General features: G+C 48.4%; 1 protein-coding gene across 2 annotated transcripts in view; it reads right to left on the bottom strand.

Moving 5' to 3' along the window:
- The window catches only part of pigs (pickled eggs), an 802884-nt gene that overhangs the window by 698724 nt on the left and 80012 nt on the right, over positions 1–24148 (bottom strand). For both annotated transcript variants that reach the window (XM_070081188.1, XM_070081194.1), the window contains exon 2: positions 2994–3298. In XM_070081188.1, coding sequence (XP_069937289.1) covers positions 2994–3298 — 305 coding nt within the window. The remainder of the gene's footprint in view (positions 1–2993; positions 3299–24148) is intronic.

Genomic DNA, 24148 nt, shown 5'->3' with positions numbered 1-24148 from the left:
GACCTAACCTAACCTGACATGACCTAACCTGACATGACCTAACCTAACCTGATATGACCTAACCTAACCTGACCTAACCTAACCTAACCTGGCATGACCTAACCTAACCTGACATGACCTAACCTAACCTGACATGACCTAACCTAACATGACATGGCCTAACCTAACTTGACATGACCTAACCTAACCTAACCTGACATGACCTAACCTAACCTGACAAGACCTAACCTAATGTGACCTAACCTAACCTGACATGACCTAACCTAACCTGACATGACCTAGCCTAGACAGGACTCGCAGCAATGGTTTTAAGTTGGAAAAATTCAGATTCAGGAAGGATATAGGAAAGTACTGGTTTGGTAATAGAGTTGTGGATGAGTGGAACAAACTCCCGAGTACAGTTATAGAGGCCAGAACGTTGTGTAGCTTTAAAAATAGGTTGGATAAATACATGAGTGGATGTGGGTGGGTGTGAGTTGGACCTGATAGCTTGTGCTACCAGGTCGGTTGCCGTGTTCCTCCCTTAAGTCAATGTGACCTGACCTGACTAGGTTGGGTGCATTGGCTTAAGCCGGTAGGAGACTTGGACCTGCCTCGCATGGGCCAGTAGGCCTTCTGCAGTGTTCCTTCGTTCTTATGTTCTAACCTAACCTAACATGACATGACTTAACCTAACCTGACATGACCGAACCTAACCTAACCTTACATGACCTAACTTAACCTGACAAGACCTAACGTGACATGACCTAACCTAACCTGACATGACCTAACATAACCTGACAAAACCTAACCTAACCTGATATGACGTAACCTGACATGACCTATCCTAACCTAACCTGACATGACCTAACAGAAGTTAACCTTCCCTAACTAAACCTAATCTAACTTAACCTTGCCTAACTTAATCTAACCCATCCTAAATTATCCTAATCTAAGTTAACTTAACCTGACCAAACCTAGCTTAACCTAAGTTAACCTAACCTACCCTAACTTACCCTAACCTAATCTAGCGTAAATTAACTTAGCCTAACCTAACCTAACTTAACCTAACCTTACCTAAGCGAACCTAAAGATAATCGAGAAATTAGCTGCACACCATAAGTAAGAGATACTCACATAAGTGTAACTGAGAGGTAGGTGGGATGGCTTGCTCAGTCTTACTCTCCAGCCAATGATCACCGGACCATTATAATTAGTCATGCTAATGACGCGCTTGAAGCCAAACGCTCACTTAAACTGCACGAGTGACAACACATGTGGTTGTTTAACAAGTGGGACTGAAACGTCATCGTAAGATCCTCTCTCTCTCTCTCTCTCTCTCTCTCTCTCTCTCTCTCTCTCTCTCTCTCTCTCTCTGTCTGTCTTATGTGCGGGCTATTTCTGCACTGTTCCAGTCATGGTATTGTTCTTTGTAACAAATCACGTCATTGTTTATAGTATCTGATACCATGTAACCGCAACAACTACATCATCTAGATTATCAACAAGAAAATAACTGCTATCTTGACAAAACCCACGAATGACTATTGATGATAAGATGATATTAGTAAAAATACTCTGACTTTATCATAATAATCAGTCAGTTTCATGCTAAGAAATAATGTGCAAAAAAAATTAACTATGATGTTTGATAAAGAACTATTGTGATCACAATTATTATTATTATAACTATAATTATTATATTATCATTATCATTATATTATTATTATTCTTATTGATGTCGTGGAAAAGTCATAGCTTCTCCCAGTACTTAACCTTAATTCTGTCCACCGACTTCCCATCCTAACCTATTCTATACTTCTAGGTGGAATGACCACATCCTCACCGCTTTTCTGAAGTCTCCCAGCTCAGGCTGACAGATGTCATAGCCTGACGCATGAGACCTACCCTGCATGATGGAATACGAGGGGAAACCCATCCTGTGTGATGGACTGTGAGAGGGAAACACCCATCCTGTGTGATGGACTGTGAGAGGGAAACACCCATCCTGTGTGATGGACTGTGAGAGGGAAACACCCATCCTGTGTGATGGACTGTGAGAGGGATAAACCCATCCTGTGTGATGAAATATGAGAGGGGGAAACCCATCCTGTGTGATGAACTGTGAGAGGGAAAACCCATCCTGTGTGATGAAACACGAGAGGGAAAATTCCATCCTGTGTGATGGAATAACATAAATCTAGCTAGCTTCCCTCTATATAACTATCATGTAGCAGCACACCTCCAGTCTTTCTCCAGTGTAACTACCACAGAGAACAGGACAGCCTCACAGTGTGTGTGTAGCCATCATGCAGCTACCACAGAGAATAGTGTACCCGCACCCTATGGCTGCATCCAGTCATGATAGCGTAAGTACTTATTATATTGATAGTCGAAGCGTATTGAAAGGAAAGCAGAAAGAATAAAAATATGAGACGAGAAAGCAGAAGAAAACATAAATAAAAAGGAAACTCTAAAATTTATAGGGCACCTGATGGAAAAGGAGGAAAAGGGAAGCGGAGAGAAGAGGGTTTTACATTTTGCCACCGAAGTTGCTAGTTTATTATGCACGGTATATCCATCCTGTGGAGGGTAGCGCAAGAGCATATGGGTACAAAAAAGGCCTAGGAACTAGGCCCCAAAAAGGTTAACAGGACTACATCTGTTACAAGGAAATTTAGGAAATTTGCTTCATATGTCTAGTATCTTATTTTCATTAAGCAGATATCTTGACATATCACAGGTTATTATACTGTCTATCTCTATATTCCTGAATCAGTGGACAATTAGGCACATACATAGTGTTCAAGATAGTCACTACAGGGCTGGCCACGTACTTTGCATTTGGTCTGATCATCATCTGTCTCCCAAACTGCCAGATGTACTTGTAACCAAGCTTAAGCCTGGTTATTACAATATCAGTTAGTATATGTAACCAAGCCTAAGCCTGGCTTCTTCAACACCAGTCAGTCTGTTCACAAGAGGAGTGTTCGAAAACAATAATATTGACTAACCGTGCACCACGGCGAGCCACTTCCAGCAGGGACAGAATGACATGTTTTTCGTTCTTCCTGAGCACCAGGTCATCCGTCTCAAAAAGCAGCACCTCGTAGATGCCCAGGTCTCGGCACCACGAGATGAAGTTGTGCACGTTGTCTCGGGCGAAGAAGGAGCCAGGAGTGACGTCCTGCCTGTAGACTACGTCGTACTGAGGGATCTCCCACTTACTGGAAAACCTACGACCCCCACCGACCTGCTGCTGCTGGTCGTGCTGCTGGTGACGCTTCTCCTCAGCCAGTCGTCGCACGTTGTTTGCGTGCTGTGAGGAGATAAGAGGAGAGGAAGTTAGGTAAAACCAGAGAACAAGACGAGGAGAGGACATTAGGTAAGCGCCAAATATTCTTCCCTAGGTGATACAAACAGCTTAACAACATAACCTAAAGTGGTCAGGCCACTCACTCTTTCTTAGCTATCTCTTCCTATTTACCCAAAAACCTTTACGCTACTCCATCCTAACCCAATCCTTTCCCTTCACATCCTTGCTAGCCTATAACCCCCCAAAAATGTCCAGGTGAATGAGACGAGGAAGAGGGGCCAAGAATAAAGACAAAGACAAAATAAAAAATCAACAAAGCGTCGTGAACACTTCTCAGTTGAATGAGAAAACCCGCATGTAAACAAAGGCAGAATAAATGTTGATTTGTATATTGCGTTTTCGGTCTGACACCCTCATCAGACGTAGGTCATATAAGCTTAAATTACAAAGAGAAATATTTACAGTCTGAGTGGATGATTTATCAGTCCCAGCTGCCAGGTGAATGAGGGAGGGGTCAGTCCCTGCTGCTAGGTGAGTGGGGGTCAATCTCAGGTGCTAAGTGAGTGGAGGATCAGACCAAGCTAGCAGGTTAGTAGGGGGTTAGTCCCAGCTGCCAGGTGAGTGGGGGTCTCAGTCCCAGCTGGCAGGTGAGTAGGGGTATCAGTCCCAGCAGGTGAGTGGGAGTATCAGTCCCAGCTGACAGGTGAGTGGGGGTGTCAGTCCCAGCTGGCAGGTGAGTGGGGGTGTCAGTCCCAGCAGGTGAGTGGGAGTATCAGTCCCAGATGACAGGTGAGTGGGGGTGTTAGTCCCAGCTGGCAGGTGAGTGGGGGTGTCAGTCCCAGCAGGTGAATGAGGGTCAGTCCCAGCTGGCAGGTGAGTGGGGTGTCAGTCCCAGCTGGCAGGTGAGGGGGTCAGTTCCAGCTGGCAGGTGAGTGGGGTGTCAGTCCCAGCTGGCAGGTGAGGGGGGTCAGTCCCAGCTGGCAGGTGAGTGGGAGGTCAGTCCCAGCTGGCAGGTGAGTGGGGGTCAGTCCCAGCTGGCAGGTGAAGGGGGTCAGTCCCAGCTGGCAGGTGAGTGGGGGTCAGTCAAGGCTGGCAGGTGAGTGGGGGTCAGTCCCAGCTGGCAGGTGAGTGGGGAGTCAGTCTCAGCTGGCAGGTGAGTGTGGGGTTAGTCCCAGCTGGCAGGTGAGTGGGGTATCAGTCCCAGCTGGCAGGTGAGGGGGTCAGTCCCAGCTGGCAGGTGAGTGGGGTGTCAGTCCCAGTTGGTAGGTGAGGGGGTCAGTCCCAGCTGGCAGGTGAGTGGGGGTCAGTTCCAGCTGGCAAGTGAGTGGGGGGTCCCAGCTGGCAGGTGAAAGGGGTCAGTCCCAGCTGGCAGGTGAGTGGGGGGTAAGTCCCAGCTGGCAGGTGAGTGGGGGGTCAGTCCCAGCTGGCAGGTGAGTGGGGGTCAGTCCCAGCTGGCAGGTGAGGGGGGTCAGTCCCAGCTGGCAGGCGAGGGGGGTCAGTCCCAGCTGGCAGGTGAGGGGGTCAGTCCCAGCTGGCAGGTGAAAGGGGTCAGTCCCAGCTGGCAGGTGAAAGGGGTCAGTCCCAGCTGGCAGGTGAGGGGAGTCAGTCCCAGCTGGCAGGTGAGGGGGGTTAGTCCCAGCTGGCAGGTGAGGGGGGTCAGTCCCAGCTGGCAGGTGAGGGGGGAGCCAGTCCCAGCTGGCAGGTGAGGGGGTCAGTCCCAGCTGGCAGGTGAGGGGGGTCAGTCCCAGCTGGCAGGTGAGCGGAGTCAGTACCAGCTGGCAGGTGAGGGGGGTTAGTCCCAGCTGGCAGGTGAGCGGGGTCAGTCCCAGCTGGCAGGTGAGGGGAGTCAGTACCAGCTGGCAGGTGAGGGGGGGTCAGTCCCAGCTGGCAGGTGAGGGGCGTCAGTCCCAGCTGGCAGGTGAGGTGCGTCCAGTCCCAGCTGGCAGGTGAGGGGGGTCCAGTCCTAGCTGGCAGGTGAGGGGGGTCAGTCCCAGCTGGCAGGTGAGGGGGGTCAGTCCCAGCTGGCAGGTGAGTGGGGATTCCGTCCCAGCTGGCAGGTGAGGGGGGTCAGTCCCAGCTGGCAGGTGAGTGGGGGGTCCGTCCCAGCTGGCAGGTGAGGGGGTCAGTCCCAGCTGGCAGATGAGGGGGTTAGTCCCAGCTGGCAGGTGAGTGGGGGGTCAGTCCCAGCTGGCAGGTGAGGGGGTCAGTCCCAGCTGGCAGGTGAGTGGGGGGTCAGTCCCAGCTGGCAGGTGAGTGGGGGTCAGTCCCAGCTGGCAGGTGAGTGGGGAGTCAGTCCCAGCTGGCAGGTGAGTGGGGGGTCCAGTCCCAGCTGGCAGGTGAGTGGGGGTCAGTCCCAGCTGGCAGGTGAGTGGGGGGTCAGTCCCAGCTGGCAGGTGAGTGGGGGGTCAGTCCCAGCTGGCAGGTGAGTGGGGGGTCAGTCCCAGCTGGCAGGTGAGGGGGGTCCAGTCCCAGCTGGCAGGTGAGTGGGGGTCAGTCCCAGCTGTCAGGTCAGTGGGGGGTCAGTCCCAGCTGGCAGGTGAGTGGGGGGGTCAGTCCCAGCTGGCAGGTGAGTGGGGGGTCAGTCCCAGCTGGCAGGTGAGTGGGGGGTCAGTCCCAGCTGGCAGGTGAGTGGGGGTCAGTCAAAGCTGGCAGGTGAGTGGGGGGTCAGTCCCAGCTGGCAGGTGAGTGGGGGGTCAGTCCCAGCTGGCAGGTGAGTGGGGGGTCAGTCCCAGCTGGCAGGTGCGTGGGGGGTCAGTCCCAGCTGGCAGGTGAGTGGGGGGGTCAGTCCCAGCTGGCAGGTGAGTGGGGGGTCAGTCCCAGCTGGCAGGTGAGTGGGGAGTCAGTCCCAGCTGGCAGGTGAGTGGGGGGTCAGTCCCAGCTGGCAGGTGAGTGGGGGGTCCAGTCCCAGCTGGCAGGTGAGTGGGGGTCAGTCCCAGCTGGCAGGTGAGTGGGGGGTCAGTCCCAGCTGGCAGGTGAGTGGGGGGTCAGTCCCAGCTGGCAGGTGAGTGGGGGGTCAGTCCCAGCTGGCAGGTGAGGGGGGTCCAGTCCCAGCTGGCAGGTGAGTGGGGGTCAGTCCCAGCTGGCAGGTGAGTGGGGGGTCAGTCCCAGCTGGCTGGCAGGTGAGTGGGGGGTCAGTCCCAGCTGGCAGGTGAGTGGGGAGTCAGTCCCAGCTGGCAGGTGAGTGGGGGGTCAGTCCCAGCTGGCAGGTGAGGGGGGTCCAGTCCCAGCTGGCAGGTGAGTGGGGGTCAGTCCCAGCTGGCAGGTGAGTGGGGGGTCAGTCCCAGCTGGCAGGTGAGTGGGGGGTCAGTCCCAGCTGGCAGGTGAGTGGGGTGTCAGTCCCAGCTGGCAGGTGAGTGGGGGGTCAGTCCCAGCTGGCAGGTGAGTGGGGGTCAGTCCCAGCTGGCAGGTGAGTGGGGCGTCAGTCCCAGCTGGCAGGTGAGGGGGGGTCAGTCCCAGCTGGCAGGGGAGTGGGGGGTCAGTCCCAGCTGGCAGGTGAGTGGGGGGTCAGTCCCAGCTGGCAGGTGAGTGGGGGTCAGTCCCAGCTGGCAGGTGAGTGGGGGGTCAGTCCCAGCTGGCAGGTGAGTGGGAGGTCAGTCCCAGCTGGCAGGTGAGTGGGGGGTCAGTCCCAGCTTGCAGGTGAGTGGGGGGTCAGTCCCAGCTGGCAGGTGAGTGGGGGGTCAGTCCCAGCTGGCAGGTGAGTGGGGGTCAGGCCCAGCTGGCAGGTGAGTGGGGAGTCAGTCCCAGCTGGCAGGTGAGTGGGGGTCAGTCCCAGCTGGCAGGTGAGTGGGGGGTCCAGTCCCAGCTGGCAGGTGAGTGGGGGTCAGTCCCAGCTGGCAGGTGAGTGGGGGGTCAGTCCCAGCTGGCAGGTGAGTGGGGGGTCCAGTCCCAGCTGGCAGGTGAGTGGGGGTCAGTCCCAGCTGGCAGGTGAGTGGGGGGTCAGTCCCAGCTGGCAGGTGAGTGGGGGGTCAGTCCCAGCTGGCAGGTGAGTGGGGGGTCAGTCCCAGCTGGCAGGTGAGGGGGGTCCAGTCCCAGCTGGCAGGTGAGTGGGGGTCAGTCCCAGCTGGCAGGTGAGTGGGGGGTCAGTCCCAGCTGGCAGGTGAGTGGGGGGTCAGTCCCAGCTGGCAGGTGAGTGGGGAGTCAGTCCCAGCTGGCAGGTGAGTGGGGGGTCAGTCCCAGCTGGCAGGTGAGTGGGGGTCAGTCCCAGCTGGCAGGTGAGTGGGGGGTCAGTCCCAGCTGGCAGGTGAGTGGGGGGACAGTCCCAGCTGGCAGGTGAGTGGGGGGTCAGTCCCAGCTGGCAGGTGAGTGGGGGTTCAGACCCAGATGGCAGGTGAGTGGGGGTCAGTCCCAGCTGGCAGGTGAGTGGGGGGTCAGTCCCAGCTGGCAGGTGAGTGGGAGGTCAGTCCCAGCTGGCAGGTGAGTGGGGGGTCAGTCCCAGCTCGCAGGTGAGTGGGGGGTCAGTCCCAGCTGGCAGGTGAGTGGGGGGTCAGTCCCAGCTGACAGGTGAGTGGGGGGTCAGTCCCAGCTGGCAGGTGAGGGGGGTCCAGTCCCAGCTGGCAGGTGAGTGGGGGTCAGTCCCAGCTGGCAGGTGAGTGGGGGATCAGTCCCAGCTGGCAGGTGAGTGGGGGGTCAGTCCCAGCTGGCAGGTGAGTGGGGGGTCAGTCCCAGCTGGCAGGTGAGTGGGGGTCAGTCCCAGCTGGCAGGTGAGTGGGGGGTCAGTCCCAGCTGGCAGGTGAGTGGGGGGTCAGTCCCAGCTGGCAGGTGAGTGGGGGGTCAGTCCCAGCTGGCAGGTGAGTGGGGGTCAGTCCCAGCTGGCAGGTGAGTGGGGGGTCAGTCCCAGCTGGCAGGTAAGTGGGGGGTCAGTCCCAGCTGGCAGGTGAGTGGGGGGTCAGTCCCAGCTGGCAGGTGAGTGGGGGTCAGTCCCAGCTGGCAGGTAAGTGGGGGGTCAGTCCCAGCGGGCCGGTGAGTGGGGGGTCAGTCCCAGCTGGCAGGTGAGTGGGGGGTCAGTCCCAGCTGGCAGGTAAGTGGGGGGTCAGTCCCAGCTGGCAGGTAAGTGGGGGGTCAGTCCCAGCTGGCAGGTGAGTGGGGGGTCAGTCCCAGCTGGCAGGTGAGTGGGGGGTCAGTCCCAGCTGGCAGGTGAGTGGGGGGTCAGTCCCAGCTGGCAGGTGAGTGGGGGGTCAGTCCCAGCTGGCAGGTGAGTGGGGGGTCAGTCCCAGCTGGCAGGTGAGTGGGGGGTCAGTCCCAGCTGGCAGGTGCGTGGGGGGTCAGTCCCAGCTGGCAGGTGAGTGGGGGGTCAGTCCCAGCTGGCAGGTAAGTGGGGGGTCAGTCCCAGCTGGCAGGTAAGTGGGGGGTCAGTCCCAGCTGGCAGGTGAGTGGGGGGTCAGTCCCAGCTGGCAGGTGAGTGGGGGGTCAGTCCCAGCTGGCAGGTGAGTGGGGGGTCAGTCCCAGCTGGCAGGTGAGTGGGGGGTCAGTCCCAGCTGGCAGGTGAGTGGGGGGTCAGTCCCAGCTGGCAGGTGTGTTATCACTAACATTCAATGATAAAAACTACTCTTATAAAAATCCACCCTAAGTGGACAGGAAGGACACTTAACCATCTTAACTTTTATTTCTCCTCTCTCTCTCTCTCTCTCTCTCTCTCTCTCTCTCTCTAACCTCAGTCTTTCTCTTTCCCATTTTATTTTGTGGCCATCCCCCCCAAAAAAAATCAAAGATCCTTTTCATCATCCAACTTCTAAATTTTGGGCTTGTTTAGCTGACACCCGGAGTGCCTAGGTACCTTGAATATACCTAGAGGGAGTTACGGGGGTCAACGCCCCCGCGGCCCGGTCCGTGACCAGGCCTCGTGATGAATCAGGGCCTGATCAAGACCTTTTCTATGCCCCGCACCCCTAGGAAATATTTGATTGATGTTGAAATCCCCTGCAAAAGTAATATCACATTTGAAGATGAAGTCAAATTTCTAATTTTTGAACCACAAACTGAAATACAGTCCTGTGGATAAAATAAATTGAATTTTGCTTTTCATCAGGATTCTTTGTTGCTCCCCCTGAAATGGCATCTCCCACCCCTGGCTGGGAACCCCTGGTCAACCTCTACCCTCACATGTGCACGTCTTGCCAACCCTAGATAAGAGGTCATGGCAGTGTACAACAACAGCAACAAGGAAGGAGGAGATTCTCCACCCAATAAATACTCATGTACTATTCACCCAGGTTTGTAGATCTGTGTGGGCGAAACGTTGCCAATAAAGGATTGCATTATACTGTATCTGTGTTTATGTTCTCCAGAAGCAGGGAAGAAAACGCGGGTCAACTGAATCTAGATCAGAGGTTGACGACGAAGTAATTTCTAGAAACGGGACATAATTATAACCTGGCGGGAATCACGCCCTGAAACGGAAGCAGAGAGAGAGACAACAGTAACAGGTATGAACGGTTGGTAACTGCACAGCAGAGGGGGTGGAAAAAGGTGAAACACTCGTCTCTCACCGTGTTTCCCTTCCCAAGCAAACCTACTGACAGCAGTGTTGCTCGTTCCTCAGCAGTTGCAAATTCAACACGACAGCCTTGTAAAGCCAGGATTAGAAAAAGTTATAAATCTTTCTTTTTTCCTTTACGGTCTATGATCGCTCCCCAGCATGAGTGAAACGTGCCCCATGTTGTTATTATTATTATTATTATTATTATTATTATTATTATTATTATTATTATTATTATTATTATTATTATTATTACAATTCCAGACTAGCTGGCTGGTTCCGTTACCTCACCAGCCTTCACAGCAATCAAATTAGCAGTGTAGCAAAGTAGAGCAGTACACACAGGTGGTTCAGCAGAGGTAGGCGAGAGTCTGGTATCACTAGTGGCACCATTGGTACACAAATAATCCAGCTGGAATAACCCTCTCATAAAACAGTGCCAGGACCTAGAATGTCACTGCTCGTCCATGAGAGCCAATCTTGAGGCTATCTTTTATCAGCCTCCATCTCTGCACTGGCACACCTCATGATGCCTTGATAGACCCTTTTCTTATACAAAATTCGAGTATTTCTCATTTCCCAGGGTCTTTATGGCCCCTATGGGTTCAGTGCTTCCCCATAATAATAATATTAATGATAATAATTTTTTTTAGCATGTCGGCCGTTTCCCACAAAGGCAGGGTGGTCCGAAAAAGAAAAACTCTCATCATCATTCACTCCATCACTGTCTTGCTAGAGGTGTGCTTACACTACAGTTATAAAACTGCAACATTAACACCCCTCCTTCAGAGTGTAGGTGCTGTACTTCCATTCTCCAGGACTCAAGTCCGGCCTGCCGGTTTCCCTGAATCCCTTCATAAATGTTTGTTGCCGTGCTCACACTCCAACAGCACGTCAAGTCCTAAAAACCATTTGTCTCCACTCCTATCTAACACGCTCATGCATGTTTGCTGGAAGTCCAAGCCTCTCGCACACAAAACCTCCTTCATCTCTTTCCTCCAACCTTTTCTAGGACGACCTCTACACCGCCTTCCTCCCACTACAGATTTATTTGCTTTCCAAGCCATTTTGTTTTGTTCTATTCTCTCTAAATGTCCGAACCACCTCATAATAATAACAATAATAATAATAATAATAATAATAATAATAATAATAATAATAATAATGTGCACTAGCATAAATCTGGAGGGAGAGAGACTTCACGTAGCAGTGGCACTCATGTTGCTATTTCTCTTCACACTAAACACAAGTGTATTTGTGTCAGAGTAATAGCTGGTCACTATGTCTGCAAGGTGATGATGACACCTTAGTGAACAAGATTACTTTGAACAAGATCTTAGTGAACAAGATTACTTTGAACAAGATCTTAGTGAACAAGATCGCTGTGAGGAGCCTGGCTACAAACTAGTGCCGGTTAGGTTGAGAGAGAACCTAGCTCCCTCCTCCCTGCCACTACAGGTAATCCTGCTAAGCACCTTCACAGTACTTACGTTCCTGGGATAAGAACGTGTGTACCTACCCCTGCCTGGCACATACAGCCAGAGGTGAACACACAGTAGCACCGCAGCGTGTTAGTACTCTTGATCATAAAGATGCAGATTAACCTCAACAAGTACAGGGACTTATACTATTAGTACCACATCATCCTAAAAGGACCAGGGACACGTGGCTCCTGGGGAAAATGGTGCAACTACAGACCCCAGACCCTGCCAGAACCTCAGACCGGCGATCCAGAAGTGGAATGCTCGCTACATCCTGGTAGGGAGGATGCCTCCAGCATCCTGGTAGGGAGGATGCCTCCAGCATCCTGGGAGGTGGTAACGCCTCCAGCATCCTGGGCCACCGTTTATGCAAGCTTGGTATTGAGACAAAGAGGAAAGTGCGTAATAAGCTGTGACGTCACAGTGTCAACACTCCCGGCTAAGGTTGCTGCCGGAGGTGGTAAGGCCCGCCTGCCTTTGTTTACACATGATGTCATCACTGCTGGGCGCTGCACTCTGGTACTCAGCAATGCACAGAAGGGGGCACGAATGCATTCACGTAAGGCACCTTTGTCAAAGACGTTTTGCCCCCCTGTGAGCGCTGCTACCACAGTCTTATTAGAGTTCCTATAATACAATGTTGACGGAAGTGGCCTCAGATGTGGATTCGCTCCCTCTCCAGCTATCCATAAATAAATAGCCTTTAAGTCTCCTAGCTTAAGCTGACATATTTTATTACCTTAATAATATAATAATATCTTTATTTCTACAAGCATACAGGTATACAGTCCTAGCTGACATCACTGACATAATACTATACAGAAAGACCCTTGTAATGCAAAGCATTTCGGGTAAATTAGGTCAATTTTGTCCCAGGATGCAACCGACACCAGTTGACTAACACACAGGCACCTATTTTACTGATGGGTGAACATGGACAACAGGTGTAAGAAAACACGCCCAATGTTTTTACCCTTGTCGGGAATCAAACGGGAACCCTCAGCGTGTAAAGCCAGAGCTTTACCTACCAGGCCACGAGCCATCTTATGTATACGCCCTGTCCTGAATATAAGAAAGAATGGAGGAGCATTGCAGCAGGCCTACTGACCCACGCTAGGCATGTCCTAGTCACCTACTGGTCAAAGCCAGTCAGGTCCAACTCATACCCTCTTCACACCCAATCATGTATTTTTCTAACGTATTTTTAAAACTACACAATGTTTTAGCTTCCATGACGTTACTCATGAGTGAACGTTAGTACATGACAGCAAGGTAGAGAATGCAGAAACATTTTTCACTCCAGCAGAAGGCCACGCAAACCAACTGACATTAATACAAATTCCATAGATTTCGAAAAAGAAATGGATAACATGACCACTCACCCGGCAATTGGTCCAGATTCATGGAATACTGTATGTAAAAGAAGTGCAAAGTACCACTAGCACGAGCCCTCAATATTCTTTGGAGAAAGAGCTTAGATCTAAGTGAAATACCAGAGACCTTAAAGAGTGCAGACATAGCTCCTTTGCATAAGAGAGGTACAAGAGCACTAGCTAAAAATTACAGACCAGTAGCCCTAACTTCTCACATTATAAAAATCTTCGAAAGAGTGATGAGATGGCAGATTACAAATTTCATGAACCAACACAACCAGCATAACCCGAACCAGCATGGTTCTAAAGCAGGACGATCATGCCTGTCACAGCCGCCGAACCATTCGAAGATGACCACAACGCAGATGTAATTTACACAGATTTTGCAAAGGCATTTGAGAAATGCGATCATGGAGTGACAGCGCACAAAATGAGGTACATGGGCATTACGGGGAAGGTAGGCAGATAGATGTGGAAAAAGACACTTATGTACAGTTCAGGACATTTATTAAAGGTCCTTTAATAAATGTCCTGAACTGTACATAAGTGTCTTTTTCCACATCTTGTCGGTATCACCATACCATTTCCTAGGCAGATAGAGTTTCGGGTTAATAACACACACAACACACAAAAAAAAATAGTAGTCAACAGACCAAAATCCAGCATCAGCGAGGTAAAAAGCTCAGTTCCCCAAGGCATTGTCCTCGCGCCTCTGCTGCTTCTCATATTTATGGCATAGATAAAAAACACCCGTCAAGTGATTTGCAAATGACACTAAAATAAGCATGAAAGTCACTACGGTAGAAGACACGGAACAATTACAGGAAGACATCAGCAAGGTTTTCCAGTGGGCAGTGGAGAACAACATGACGTTCAATGGTGGTAAGCTCCAGCTGCTTAGGTATGGAAAGAATGAAGAACTCAAAAGTAACACTATATACAAAACTCAAGAGGGTCACCAAAAATAACAAAAGGAACACGTAAAAGACCTGGCAATATAAACACAAATGCAGTATAATGTGATCCTTTATTGACTACGTTTCGCCCACACAGTGGGCTTTTTCAAGTCACAAACAGTTCTGTTTGTGACTTGAAAAAGCCCACTGTGTGGGCGAAACGTAGTCAATAAAGGATCACATTATACTGCATTTGTGTTTATATTGCCATTGTGTCGGTATTTTATACCATTTATTTCCAACGTAAAAGACCTGGGAATAATTATGTCAGCTGACCTTTCTTTTAAAGAACATTATAAGACAAAGATTACGACAGCCAGGAGGATGACCTGGTGGGTATTGAGAACTTTCAAAACAAAGGAAATAATGCTAATGGTGACACTCTTCAAATCGCTAGTGCTCCCTCATTTAGAATATTGCTCAGTGTTGACGGCCCCGTTCAAAGCAGGAGAAATATCAGGGCTGGAACAAATACAGAGATCACTTACGGCTCTCACTGAGCCAGTAAAACACATTACTGGGAACGCCTTAAAGTCTTGAACATGTACTCACTGGAGCGGAGGAGAGATATATATATAATAATATATGCCGGGAAAGTACTCGAGGGCCTGGTCCCAAATCTGCACACTGCCATAATATACTGGATTGAGAGATATGTGAGGAAGTGCAAAATAAACCCAGTGAGGAGCAGGAGTGCGGTGGGGACAATAAGGGAACACTGTATCAACATTCGGGGTCCCAGACTATTTAACATCTTACCAGAAGGTATCACAAACACGGCTGGAACAAGTGTAGAAGCCATGAAGAGGAAATCGGACAAGTATCTTCCCAAGTGCCAGATCAGCCAGGCTGTGATGGATGTGTGGGGCAGCGGGCCTCCAGTAGCAACAGCCTGGTTGAATAGACAAGCACCAGACGACCCTGGCCCATGGCCGGGCTTAGAGAGTAGCGAGACTCTTGAAACTCATCCAAGATTTATCAAAGGTGCAACAGGGTAGTTGCACACTGCTGATGTCGCCATATAATACGGGGTAGCAACACAATGTGAGTGTTCCAGCCGTGTCACTGTCAGAGTAGCAACACAATGTGAGTGTTCCAGCCGTGTCACTGTCAGAGTAGCAACACTGCGGCAATTACTAATTTTACTGATAATACAAAAATAACAGAGTTTATAGTATTTAATAACACTGTATTTGTGGGTGACAAGAAAACAAGACCGAGCTTCTCTTTTCACAGTTCTTGAAAATTAACAAGATCTGGTCTAGTCTTGAAGGTCTTCATACGTGTTAGCAAGATCTGGTCTGGTCCTGAAGGTCTTCAGACGTGTTAACAAGATCTGGTCTGGTCCTGAAGGTCTACACACGCGTTAACAGTCAAGGTCTTGACTTGAAGGTCTTGTCACGTGTGTTAATAAGGTCTGGTCTTGAATTAAGAGGAAGACTTGAACAAGTTACAGGGGTGGTCAAGCACGTGCTGCTACACCACAACACACAACAATTCAAAGAGGGAGAGAGAGGGAGAAAGAGTGCCACGAGTGTACACTGTGAGGGTAATGTTATCACTGCTTTCAGTGACCTTAACATCTTTCTTAGAATCTTTTATAGGCCTATCAGAGAGTATACAGCGCAGTTGTGTGTGTGTGTATAGTTACTAGTTCTCAAAGACACTTGGCCTGTGTACTCACCTATATGTGGTTGCAGGGGTCGATTCATAGCTCCTGGCCCCGCCTCTTCACTGGTCGATACTAATTCACTCTCTCCCTGCTCCATGAGCTTTATCATACCTCTTCTTAAAGCTATGTATGGAACTTGCTTCCACTACTTCCCTCTCCAGATTATTCCACTTCCTGACAACTCTAAGGCTAAAAAAAATACTTCCTAACATCCCTATGACTCATCTGGTTTCAGCTTCCAATTGTGTCCCCATGTTCCTGTATCCCATCTCTGAAACATTCGAGCCCTGTCCACCTTGTCAATTCCTCTCAGTATTTTATACGTCGTTATCATGTCCCCCCTATCCCTCCTGTCCTCCAGCGTCGTCAGGTTGATTTCCCTTAACCTCTCCTCGTAGGACAAACCCCTTAGCTCCGGGACAAGTCTTCTTGCAAACCTTTGCACTTTCTCTAATTTCCTTACGTGCTTCGCTAGGAGTGGGTTCCAAACTGGTGCTACATACTCCAATAGAGGCCTGACGTACACGGTGTACAGGGTCCTGAACAATTCCTTATTAAGATGCCGGAATGCTATTCTTAAGTGTGTATGTGTGTGTATGTGTTTACTCCCCTATTTGTTCATCCAGACCATGGAGGTGAACAGGTAATAACATCAAGGTAATAACATCAAGCAGAACACGGGAAGGTCCTATACGACTCTCAATAATTAACAAAGTTTGTATATCCCAGTATATGTACACTGAATCGTGTGTATACTCAGTATACATATCCCAAGCTCACTTTAATCCCTATATCTGAGATAGAATTATCCTTGACTGGGTTTACAAGTTATACACAGTCTTAATGATCTTCTGTGATATATACCGTAAGCTTTAAATCCTATAAACCAAGCAGATCAAAGTATAACTAGCTACCTCTTAACACCCCCGGAGATAACCGGTTTCCTGCCTGCTGGTCATAAGCAGACTGCTGAGGCTAGCGGCACGCACTCCGGAGTAAGCACCACAGTTCGGCTACTTAGTAATGAGTTCATGGATAGGATGGAGTGCAGTCACTTACCCCAAGACTCAGTAATACTAGACAGTGTGGAACCACGCTCTTAATGACTATCTAATACTTTACCTAAGGTAAGACTACATGAGAGTGTCCACAACATTAACGTGATATTGAGGACATTGAGTTACTGGGTATTGAGGATACCAAAATGTGCAACATTTACGTATCCTCAATAAAGATACCCAAGTGTTGTACATGTATCTAATTTATCAACTTGTCGGTTCTCTGGACCATTTATCTACATTCCTGCCAGACACAGCAACATCTTAGGATCTTAATACAGGGAATTCTTCACTTGCCTAACCTTTAGGCATGACCTACTTTCACGTTTGGATTTGTCAAGTGTGATACCACCTACGACTGCTTCATCTCACCTGTCTATAGTATATAAGCCACTTCTTTGCACATATGCTGTATTCTTTTCAAGACTGATGGACTGATTACATCGACTCAAGGCTGAGGGACTGATTACCTCAAACTCCTCTTGTTCTTCACCATTCTCCTTTGTATGGACTGATGAAGCCACTGTGTGGCGAAGCGTTTCCTCAGTAAAGATACCCAGATATTGCAATGGTCAGAGAAGTGTCAGATGCAGTTTAATATTGACAAATACAAAGGTCTAAATGTTGGGCAGGAAAATAACCATGCCACATATAAACTAAATAATGTAGATCTTAATATTACTGATTGCGAAAAGGATTTAGGAGTTCTGGTTAGCAGTAATCTAAAACCAAGACAACAGTGCATTAGTGTTCGCAATAAAGCTAACGGAATTCTTAGCTTCATATCAAGAAGCATAAATAATAGGAGTCCTCAGGTTGTTCTTCAACTCTATATATCCTTGGTTAGGCCTCATTTAGACTATGCTGCTCAGTTCTGGTCACTGTATTACAGAATGGATATAAATGCTCTGGTCCATGACCAGGCCTCCCGGTGGATAAGAGCTTGATCAACCAGGCTGTTACTGCTGGCCGCACGCAGTCCAACGTACGAGCCACAGCCCGGCTGATCCGGCACTGACTTTAGGTATCTGTCCAGCTCTCTCTTGAAGGCAGCCAGGGGTTTATTGGTAATTCCCCTAATGCTTGATGGGAGGTTGTAGAACAGTCTTGGGCCCCGGACACTCATGGTGTTTTCTCTTAGTGTGCCAATGGCGCCCCTACTTTTAATTGGGGGTATTTTGCATCGCCTGCCCAGTCTTTTACTTTCGTAAGGAGTAATTTCTGTGTGCAGATTCGGGACCATTCCTTCCAGGATTTTCCAAGTGTAGATTATGATATATCTCTCTCTCCTGCGTTCCAACGAGTACAAGTCAAGTGCTTCCAAGCGTTCTCAGTAGTTAAGGTGCTTGACAGAACTTATACGTGCAGTAAAGGATCTCTGTACACTCTCTAGATCTGCGATTTCACCTGCTTTGAATGGAGATGTTAATGTACAGCAGTATTCCAGCCTAGAGAGAACAAGTGATCTGAAAAGGATCATCATTGGCTTGGCATCTCTCGTTTTGAATGTTCTCATTATCCATCCTATCATTTTCTTTGAACGTGCGATCGTGGCACTGTTGTGATCCTTGAAAGTGAGATCCTCAGACATTACTACTCCCAGGTCCCTTACATTATTTTTCCGCTCTATTGTATGGCCAGAGTCTGTAGTATACTCTGTTCTAGTTATTATCTCCTCTAGTTTTCCATAACGGAGTAGTTGGAATTTGTCCTCATTGAACATCATATTGTTTACCGTTGCCCACTGGAAAACTTTGTTTATATCTTCTTGGAGGTTAACCGCGTCCTCAGCAGATGACAGCCTCACGCAGATCCTAGTATCATCCGCAAAGGATGATACGGTGCTGTGATGTATATCTCTGTCTATGTCTGATATGAGGATGAGGAATAAGATGGGGGCGAGTACTGTGGAACAGAGCTCTTCACTATGGCAGCCTCCGATTTAACTCTACTGACCACTACTCATTGTGTTCGATTTGTTAGAATGTTGAAGATCCATCTCCCCACTTTCCCAGTTATTCCTTTAGCACGTATTTTGTGCGCTATTACGCCATGATCGCATTTGTCAAACGCTTCTGCATTCTGATTTTCTTCCAGTGTATCCAAGGCCATATCATAGTGATCCAGTAGTTGTGAGAGGCAGGAGCGACCTGCCCTGAACCCATGTTGCCCTGGATTGTGCAGATTTTGGGAATCCAGGTGATTTGCAATCCTGCTTCTTACCACTCTTTCAAAGATTTTTATGATGTGGGACGTCAGAGCTATTGGTCTATAGTTCTTAGCTAATGCTTTGCTGCCACCGTTATGGAGTGGGGCTATATCCGTTGTTTTAAGTGACTACATGATAGTAACCACAACATTATTGTGAAAGGTAGTCAGACCACAGTAATGTACAAATTAATTGGGAGAGGAGTAAATTTTATGATAATCTCATAATATACCTTTGATATACATTTGAAGTTTCGAGAGTTTCACTACTCTGTGAGCCCGGCCATTGGCCAGGCTCGTCTGGTGCTTGCCTGATCAACCAGGCTGTTGCTGCTGGAGACCTGCTGCCTCACATATCCATCACAGCCTGATTGATCTGGCACCTGGTGAAGATACTTGTCCAGTTTCCTCTTGAAGGCTTCTACACGTGTTCCAGCCGTGTTTTTGATATCTTCTGGTAAGATGTTGAATACTCTGGGACCCCGAATGTTGTGTCCACCGCACCCCTGCTCCTCACTGGGCTTATTTTGCACTTCCTCCCATATATCTCAAACCATTATGTTGTTATGGCAGTGTGCAGATTTGGGACCAGGCCTTCAAGTACTTTCCAGGTATATATTATCATATATCTCTCTCTCCTCCGCTCCAGTGAATACATGTTCAAGACTTGAAGGCGTTTCCAGTAATTTAGGTTCTTTACTGGCTCAGTGAGAGCCGTAAACGATCTCTGTATTTGTTCCAGCACCGATATTTCTCCTGCTTTGAACGGGGCCGTCAGCACTGAGCAATATTCTAAATGAGGGAGCAATGAAGAGTGTCACCATTGGTATTATTTCCGCTAGTTTTGAAAGTTCTCAATACCCACCTTTAAAAGAAAGGTCAGCTGACATAATTATTCCCAGGTCTTTTACGTGTTCCTTTCGTTCTATTTGGTGACCCTCTTGAGTTTTGTATATAGTGTTCCTTTAGAATTCATTCTTTCCATACCTAAGCAACTCGAACTTATCACCATTGAACGTCATGTTGTTCGCCACTGCCCACTGGAAAACCCTGCTTATGTCTTCCAGTGATTTTTCAGTGTCCTCTACCGTAGTGACTTTATGAATATTTTAGTGTCATCTGCAAATGATGATACAAAAGTGTGACGGGTGTTTTTATCTATGTATATTATGAGGAACAGAAACAGCAGAGGTGCCAGGACAGTGCCTTGAGGAACTGAGCTTTTTACCTCGCTGATGGTGGATCTTGCTCTGCTTACTACTACTTTTTGTGTTGTGTGTGTCAGGAACCCGAAAAATCCATCTGCCTACCTTCCCCGTGATACCTATGGCCCTCATTTTGTGCGCTATCACTTCATGATCACATTTGTCAAACGCCTTTGCAAAATCTGTGTAAATCACATTTGCATTTTGGTCGTCTTCCAACGCTTCCGTAATTCTGCCATAATGGTTCAGCAGCTGTGACAGGCATGATCGTCCTGCTCTAAAACCATGCTGGTTCGGGTTATGCTGGTTGTGCTGCTCCATGAAAATTATAATCTGCCGTTTCATCACTCTTTCGAAGATTTTTTATGCTGTGAGAAGTACTGGTCTGCAGGTTTTTACTAGTGCTCTACTACCTCCCTTATGCAAAGGAGTTATGTCTGCACTCTTTAAGGTCTCCGGTAATTCACCTAGATCCAGGCTCTTTCTCCAAAGATTACAGAGGGCTCGTGCTAGTGGTACTTTGCACCTCTTTATAAATAGGGCATTCCATGTATCTGGTCCAGGTGCTGAGTGAATGGGAATATTATCCATTTCTTTTTCGAAATCTATGGGATTTGTACTGATGTCAGTTTTTTGGTCTGCGCGACTTTCTGCTGGAGTGAAAAATGTGTCTGCATTTTCTACCTTGCTGTCATTTAGCGAGTTGCTGAACACCGACTCATACTGTTCATTTAGGATTTCCCTCATTTCCTGTTCACTGTGAGTATACGAATCTCCTTTCAATAATAGTCCAATTCTACAGGTAGTTCTTAGCCTGGATTTTTCATAGGAATGGAAATATTTTTTTTTTTTGCAATATCTCCTACTTAATTAATGTAGTTTGGGTTATTTTCTTTTCAAAAGAGTTTGCTACCGACTTCTGGCAAACATTTAGCTATGGGGTTACCCTGCAACTCTCGTCAGTGCTACACCAGCTGTTGTTCTGTAAGGCTATGTGGTTTCCCCAAATTGTCAGTTCATAATTACTGCTGAAATTCATGATGGATGTTACACCTAGGAAGCTTGCAAATATTGCAGCTCTTGGAAAACATGTTGATTTGAGTATCAGGCAGACTGCCGAAAATTTGAGCATAGCAGAGTCAACTGTAGGTTAGATTCTGAAGAAAGATGGCGACACTGGTGATTATGGAGCGCTGCGTCGAGAAATATGTGGAAGAAAATGCTCACGATGACAAGGTTATCATAAGAAATAGTGTGACGGATCCCAAGAAAACCAGCAAAGATCTACAGCGAGATTTGGCTTCAGTTGGCGTAAATGTTGATTCTTCAACTGTTCGAGAAGGCTCCTTGAAGCTGGCAGAACTGCCTGAAAGTCAGTAAAGAAACAATTATTGACTGTTGCTATGAAGGGATGGACAAGAGATGAATGGAGTTGTGGTAGTGAGACGGAGCAAAGGCGAACGTCTTCGGAATGGATACATTCAACAAGCGTCAAAACACCCATCTAAGAAGATGTTTTGGAGTAGTTTTACTGCTAAAGGCTCTGGACGGCTTATTGTTGAGGGAACGATGAACAGTGACAAATACATGGCAATCCTGCCAATTCACTTGCTTCCCATTATGGATAGAGACTTTCCTGATGGAGAAGGCATTTTCCAGCAGGATCTTACTCCGTGCCACACTTCCAGAAAAATGCTGACATTCTTTGAAGAGAGTGGGCTAAGCGTTCTAAACTGGCCTGGAAACTCTCCTAACCTCAACCCAATTGAGAATCTATAGGTAATAACCGAACACAGGATCACGAAACACGACAGTTCAACTGTGGAGAAGCTACTTAAGTATTGCAGTTATTAGGATCTGGTACCGCGAAGAAGAACTTGCCAAAATGTGTTCAACATTGGTCGATTCTATGTCAAAATGTGTAGCAATGTTTATAAAAGCAAAGAGTAGTCATATCTCTTATTAAATTAATTATCTATCATATCACTGCCATGTATTTTTTTAAATCATCAATTTTCCAGATAAATGTTATTTCACCACTGTCCAAATTAATAGGCACATTAGTGTATATGACAGTGACCACAATATTTAGGTGAGAGGCGAGAGTTAGATGTGAATGGGTATGATCGCAGACTTCGTTACGCAAAAGTAACATCCTGAAAACTCGCTTTAATATTACGATTCTTTGGAAACAGAGAATAATGAGCATGACACAAATGAAAAACATCTCCGTGTGAAATATAGATGTAGGGAGGGAAAGTAATGGAGGGGAGAGAAAAACATGGGGGTTATAGAGAAGGCATTAGGTCAAGGAGAAGAGTGGAGTAGGGAGAGGGAGGGGGTTGGTGGGATGGAAGGGGGTTAACACTGCGTGACAGTGAAGGGAGGAGGGAGGGGAGGGTCAGTGCATGACAAAGGCTTCCCCGACCTGTCGTGACCCTTCATCAGGGGTCACGTGCGACCCTGACCACACAGGTCAAGCAGGACCTTGTCAATATCTGATAGTTGCAGGAACGCCACAATCACAGTTACGCTGATGACAGTCTGGCGCTCACACACACACACACACACACACACACACACACACACACACATACCTGGAACGGAACAAGATTATAAACTACAACAAGCACGGATTCATGGAAGGCAAATCCTGTGTCACAAACCTTCTGGAGTTTTATGACAAAGTAACAGAAGTAAGGCACGAAGGAGAAGGGTGGATTGATTGCATTTTCCTGGACTGCAGGAAGGCCTTCGACACAGTTCCTCACAAGAGATTAGTGCAGAAGCTGGAGGACCAGGCGCGTATAACAGGAAGGGCATTGCAATGGATCAGAGAATACTTGACAGGGAGGCAACAACGAGTCATGGTACGTGATGAGGTATCACAGAGGGTGCCTGTGACGAGCGGGGCCCTAAAGGGGTCAGCCCTAGGACCAGTGCTATTTTTGGTATATGTGAATGACTCAGAAGTGTCCCTGTTCGCAGATGATGTGAAGTTAATGAGGAGAATTAAATCAGATGAGGATCAGGCAGGACTTCAAAGAGACCTGGACAGGCTGGACACGTGGTCCAGCAACTGGCTTCTCGAATTCAACCCCGCCAAATGCAAAGTCATGAAGATTGGGGAAGGAGAAAGAAGATTGCAGACAGGGTATTGGCTAGGTGGACAAAGACTGCAAACCTCACTCAAGGAGAAAGAACTTGGGGGACCATAACACCGAGCATGTCTCCGGAGGCACACATCAGCCAGATAACAGCTGCAGCATACGGGCGCCTGACAAACCTGAGAACAGCGTTCCGATACCTCAGTAAGGAATCATTCAAGACACTGTACACTGTGTACATCAGGCCCATACTGGAGAATGCAGCACCAGTTTGGAACCCACACCTGGTCAAGAACGTCAAGAAATTAGAGAAAGTGCAAAGGTTTACAACAAGGTTAGTGCCGGAGCTCAGGGGAATGTCCTACGAAGAAAGGTTGAGGGAAATCGGCCTGACGACACTGGAGGACAGGAGGGTCAGGGGAGACATGATAACGACATACAAAACACTGCGTGGAATACATAAGGTGGACAGTAACAGCCTAGTTGATCAGGCCCTGATCCATCGGGAGGCCTGGTCATGGACCGGGCCGCGGGGGCGTTGATCCCCGGAATAACCTCCAGGTAACCTCCAGGTGACAGAGACAGGATGTTCCAGACATGGGACACAGAAACAAGGGTCACAATTGGAAGTTGAAGACTCAGACGAGTCACAGGGATGTTAGGAAGTATTTCTTCAGTCACAGAGTCGTCAGGAAGTGGTATAGCCTAGCAAGTGATGTAGAGGAGGCAGGAACCATACATAGCTTTAAGACGAGGTATGACAAAGCTCAGGGAGCAGAGAGAGAGAGGAACCAGTAGCGATCAGTGAAGAGGCGGGGCCAGGAGCTGAGTCTCGACCCCTGCAACCACAATTAGGTGAGTATACACATAAACAAACAATGGTCTCAACAATCTATGACAATACAATTTCAGAAGAAAAAATTGCAAACAAAACTGTACCATCAAGAGGAGCAACTAAAACAAGTTAGGAAATAAACCTAATAACCGGTTCCTCTTACAGTTCCACTTACAGTTCCTCTTACAGTTCCACTTACAGTTCCTCTTACAGTTCCTCTTACAGTTCCACTTACAGTTCCACTTACAGTTCCACTTACAGTTCCTCTTACAGTTCCTCTTACAGTTCCACTTACAGTTCCTCTTACAGTTCCTCTTACAGTTCCTCTTACAGTTCCACTTACAGTTCCACTTACAGTTCCTCTTACAGTTCCTCTTACAGTTCCTCTTACAGTTCCACTTACAGTTCCTCTTACAGTTCCTCTTACAGTTCCACTTACAGTTCCTCTTACAGTTCCACTTACAGTTCCTCTTACAGTTCCTC

The sequence above is a fragment of the Cherax quadricarinatus genome, chromosome 6 (assembly GCF_038502225.1).
Source record: "Cherax quadricarinatus isolate ZL_2023a chromosome 6, ASM3850222v1, whole genome shotgun sequence".
NCBI lineage: Eukaryota > Metazoa > Arthropoda > Malacostraca > Decapoda > Parastacidae > Cherax > Cherax quadricarinatus.
This window is presented reverse-complemented; position numbering and strand designations above follow the sequence as displayed.